This window comes from Limulus polyphemus, unplaced genomic scaffold (genome assembly GCF_000517525.1).
Source record: "Limulus polyphemus unplaced genomic scaffold, Limulus_polyphemus-2.1.2 Scaffold1598, whole genome shotgun sequence".
Taxonomy (NCBI): Eukaryota; Metazoa; Arthropoda; class Merostomata; order Xiphosura; family Limulidae; genus Limulus; species Limulus polyphemus.
In genome coordinates this window covers 151,913-156,805 of record NW_013667208.1, presented here as the reverse complement: position 1 = coordinate 156,805, position 4,893 = coordinate 151,913, and the positions used below count along the sequence as shown (strand labels likewise).

The window sequence follows — 4,893 nt, the reverse complement described above, 5'->3', positions numbered from 1 at the left end:
ATTAATGTTTATATCAAGTCCTGGCCAGACATGGATTTATAAACTGTTTTTTGTTTGTTTTTTGTAAGTGATAGAATTTGTATTCCAATTGTTTGAAATTTTATTTTGGTTTTCTGTTGTTGTTAGAGATTAATAAGTTTTTATTTGACCCTGGTTGTAGTAGTATTTTGTTTTAGTCCATTACAATGCCACAAGCTATTGCAAAGTCCATTCAACATGATATTATGTATTTGATGTGAGAGTTATCCACTATTTATTTTTACCATACGTTGCTGATTTAGCAATATTTTGTGGTATAGGAGAGTGAAAACAAGATAAAATATTCAGGGATACTGAAGAAACTGTAGGTATGCATTTCAGAAATTCTAGAGGTTATGCAAATGTAGTATGCAATATGTATGATGAATAAAATTATTGTTATTCTTCACATAAACATTACCTCGTACTGCAAGTTGTCAGAGTCTTAGTCAGACTGATGTTTATAACTTACAGATAAATCTTGAGTACAATTATATTTGTAAAATAACTTTTTGTGTACAACAGGCTTGTCATTTGACTAAAAGCTTGCTACATTTTGTGTAGATACACTTAGTAAATTTGGAAATGTAGTCAACATTATTTCTCAAATAAGGGGGTTGGTTCATTGGACTGGCCACATCATCAGGAGAAACCCCATAGTTAATAATGATACTTCTTGTGTAACTGACAAGTCTCCTACATGAGCCTTCATCTTCACCTGCCATTACTTCTATTTCTCAGACCAGAGACCATTAGGTTGTCGGCATATAGAATGAAGTTACACTGACCATGACTGGAATTTTACTGCTCCTTCAGCATGTCATCTTCAGTCACCATAAACCCCTTGAATACCTGCATGTGCAAGGTTCTGCAATGTTTGACCTTCAAACTGCACAGCTGCTGTGGTTATGACCTTGGTGCACTTTCTGACGGCCCTTGTTAAGGCAAATCCAGCTGTATAGCCAAAACATGCTGTGGCATCACTCAAAAATAGGTTTGGTGCTGGCAAGGACAGTAGTGATAGTACTAGTAGCCTTCCACTAGAACATAAGGTCAATAACATAGTTTCCAACCTCAGACAATGAATAAAAGGTCATATAATTTTATTTGAGAATCAAAAAGAGATACTCAATTCATGTATTTGTGATCATTGCTGGTGAAATGGTGTGGCTGCTCTGATACCCTGGGTCTATTTGATTGCTCGTAACTTCTGACTGAAATGTATTGCCATCATATGGATTGCATATTTGGATATAGAAGATTCTAAACTTTCCAGTGGTGTATGCAACACCTCCAAACAACAATCACTGGAATTTCTTGTTTTTTTTTACTATGCCACTCAAAAATACTACTTCGTCACTGGTTGAAGGAGAGATCCTGTGTTAAGTAACAATTTCTTGTGTGGTTTGTCTGATTGTGTGATGGGCTGTTCGTTTGAATTATTTTAGAAATTATTTGTAAGTTTATCATAGGCCAATGTCTATAGTTAACTTGGTATTAAATTTTTTTCTGGATAGGATCTGACCTTTATAGACTTGATGATCTTCAGTCACTTTGCATTTTCTTACATTATTATATCAATGTAGAAAATAAAGTAAGGGGATATTTTGTGATGAACTATATTACACAGCTAAATAAATGTTGTTTTTTTTGTTGTAAGTTAGAAAGTATATTACATTTAAATAAAATTAGATAGCACATTCTTGATACATATCTATGTAAATGTTTTAATGCCTGTGATTTTTTTATCTGATATTCATTTTTTATGGCATCAATTACCATCTTTTTTAAAGTATAAATAAAATGTACAGCGTTGTTATCAATACTGATACACATGGCTTTTTAAGCTCAAAAATAACTATTGACTTATATTGTTTCATTCTTTTGTGCATTTACTTTGTGGTGTATTAGTATTAGAGTGCTATAGAAGTCTTTTATATGCTTTGATATTTCATTTTTATTTGCAGGTTTAGTCAAAAGAAAAATGATGGTTTTAGATTTAGATGAGACATTAATACATTCGCAACATGATGGAGTTATAAGAAACATGGTGAAGCCAGGGACACCACCTGATTTTGTTTTAAAAGTAAGTTTTTCTTTAAAAAAAAAAAAAGAAGATTTAACTCTATGCACTTCTCTTTCTCTCTGCTGAGAGTTAAGTTTAATAAACATTTTAAAGTTTCAAAATTAAAAATCATTAAAAAACAATGTTTTCTCCAAAGTATATTTTGACCTCTGCCAGAAACATTACTTACCATCAAAGTAATCTGAACAATTATACATTAGATAATATACCACAAGTCAAGTTTTGAAATGAACTTACCTCTACTCACAAAAGCTATTTCGTTTGTTGTCTGCCCTCTAAGCATTGCTAAACTAATTTTTTAGCAATCAGCACACTAGTTTTTATACCCCCATCAGTTTCTCTGAACAAGTAAATATCACGTGACTACTTTTCACCAATAGTATTGCGCCACCTATAAAGGTGCAGCTATCTCTCTCTGCTATTCCCACTCAATCCTCACTTTCTGGATTGGCATGACACAACTCTAACTTTTTTAATTTTTCCAAGTGTGATTACAGTTTGCGATTTCACTTGTTTCCATTTCAAAGTTTCTCGTTCCTGAATTCTACATGTTTTAGTATGAATTGGGGGTCTTCTGTTGTGGACAGTGATATTACTCTGACAGCAACAATGCACATGGCACAACTTCCCAGGACATTACTTTTACATTATTATTTGACTTTACCTACTAAAGAAGTACATGCCTTGGTTTGCAGGGAGTCAGTCTTACATTCGGCCAGCATTTTCTTCATCTTTTCAACGAGACACTCTTTTTTGAGGAAGAAGACACTCGTTGAGTTCCCAATTTGGTCTGTTCTTTTTCAAGCACCTTACCCCAATTGCTGGCTGCCACATATTTCAACTGGGAAAGACTTGTTTTTCTCCTTTCTTCCTCTGACTTCAAGTTCTCCCAGGAGATCTGTGGTAAGCTTTCGAACATGTACACTCCACACCAGGTGGATATGCATATGGTAGGCCCAGTTCCAATGCCCTTTGTATCACTTTGCCCTTCTTTACACATGAGAGACTTGATTATTAATAACTAAAAAAAAAAAAAGAAATAATGTCAAAACAAATAATTTCTCATCAAGCTATCAAAATATAAATTTCTGAGGACTTCTCACATTGGTTACTACACATGAACATAGTCTCTATAAACTCTTTAAAATAGGGGTAAAACCCAGAGTAAGATGTGAATAAATTTATTCAGGGTATTATTAATGATATTTTCATGTGTACGAGTACAAAACTTCCTAGACCATATTAAATAAGTTTACTTGATTTCAGGTGTGAGTTGTTTTATAAGTTGTGGGTGGAAGTTTTTTCTCCTTTCTGAATTAAAAATGAGAATATTATTGTTTAGAATTTTTGCTTTCAGTGTTCAGTATGTTTCCCTTGTTTTTAGGCAGTGACTCATATTGCTTTTCCTAGGCAAGTGGAGGAAGTGATAATTTTGTTACTGAACCAGATAATGTATATTGCATAGAATTTTTCTTTTTTTTTTAATTTGGAGGGTTAATCACATTTCAATTTTATAAGAATGATGGTAATGTCAGTCGTATACCATACATCTCTAAAAATTTCCTGTTCTACGTTCATATCAGTTTCCAAAATTGTTTAAATAAACTAAACATAAAGCCTCTAAAATTTATGGGTATGTTGAGAGAGAAAAAATAAAAGTGATGTCATGAACATCAATTTAATTCTCTATTATTCATAGAAATGCTGTTGTGAACGTAGATTTAACTTGTTGCTTTGTCTTGAATATAGCCATACCTTGTCATTGTGGCCGTAATGTGCAGGAATTTCAATTTCATCTTGTTTAAATTGTTTAAATTAATTTTTGAGCTTTTAACTAGAGTTCACCTTTACTCTACTTGAAACTTTATGTGCATCAGGAGCATACACACAAGCCCTATTATTCAGCCATAAGCCAGATTTCTTATTCACTTTTGTCCTGTTAACTTCCTTCACTATGACATCAGAAGTCAGCATTAGTTGTTGCATGTGTATATTTATCAATAACTGAAATTTTCCAACTTCTTTGGAGGCATTATGTAGTTTGTCCCTACTATGCTGGGAGATTCAGGCTGTTAATTCTTTACTGTCTGCTGATGTTCTTATGGACACTCGGTTGCAAAGCATCTGCCTTTTTCTCATGGTAATGATGTTCTAATAATGTTAAAACGGCTTATCAACTTCTTGAGAAGATTTCTAAGAAGAAAGTAAACCTACAGACATCGGTCTTATTCAACAAAATCTGCATATATATATTTAAAATTGAACATTCCCAAGAAAAAAGGAAATCAAACCAGCAGAAGTTTTCTAAATTAGGGCTAGTTGACATATCCAGCCCTTCAGACAATGAAGATGAATAGCCATATGTGAACTTTCCATCCAGTGGTGTAATAATGGGGTGGGTGGCTTTAGTGGCAAAATACCATGGGCCCAGAGGCTCACGTTTTACTTCACAGTGTTCACAATATAGAAAATATTAGAATAAAATATTTTTAGTATTTTTAACATTTAATATGCTTGAACCCCTCATAAGAAGCTGTGTGTGCAGCTGAATCTCACACTGGCAAGCTGGCAACACTGCTTCAGGCTACGAGTCTGTCTGAAATTTGGCAAGTGTCTCTGGCTGCATCCTGCATTCTTCACGCATTTGTGAGCAGACAGTATACAGAGCAGTCTCTTAACCCTATCATCATGGGTCAAAGGCCATGTCATTGTGTTTGTTGACTTGCATTCAAAATTCTATTGAACTACTAATTTATGATTTGTCATAAGTTTGGTATCAACTCTAGATT

General features: G+C 33.7%; 1 protein-coding gene and 1 long non-coding RNA gene across 2 annotated transcripts in view; one reads left to right on the top strand and one right to left on the bottom strand.

The window, feature by feature from the left end:
* Positions 1–4,893, top strand: part of LOC106464248 (CTD nuclear envelope phosphatase 1A-like) — a 53,486-nt gene that overhangs the window by 7,598 nt on the left and 40,995 nt on the right. The window contains exon 3 of the mRNA XM_022391962.1: positions 1,986–2,108. Coding sequence (XP_022247670.1) covers positions 1,986–2,108 — 123 coding nt within the window. The remainder of the gene's footprint in view (positions 1–1,985; positions 2,109–4,893) is intronic.
* LOC111086976 overlaps positions 1–4,893 on the bottom strand; it is a 23,895-nt gene that overhangs the window by 13,626 nt on the left and 5,376 nt on the right. The gene's annotated exons all lie outside the window — the stretch shown is intronic.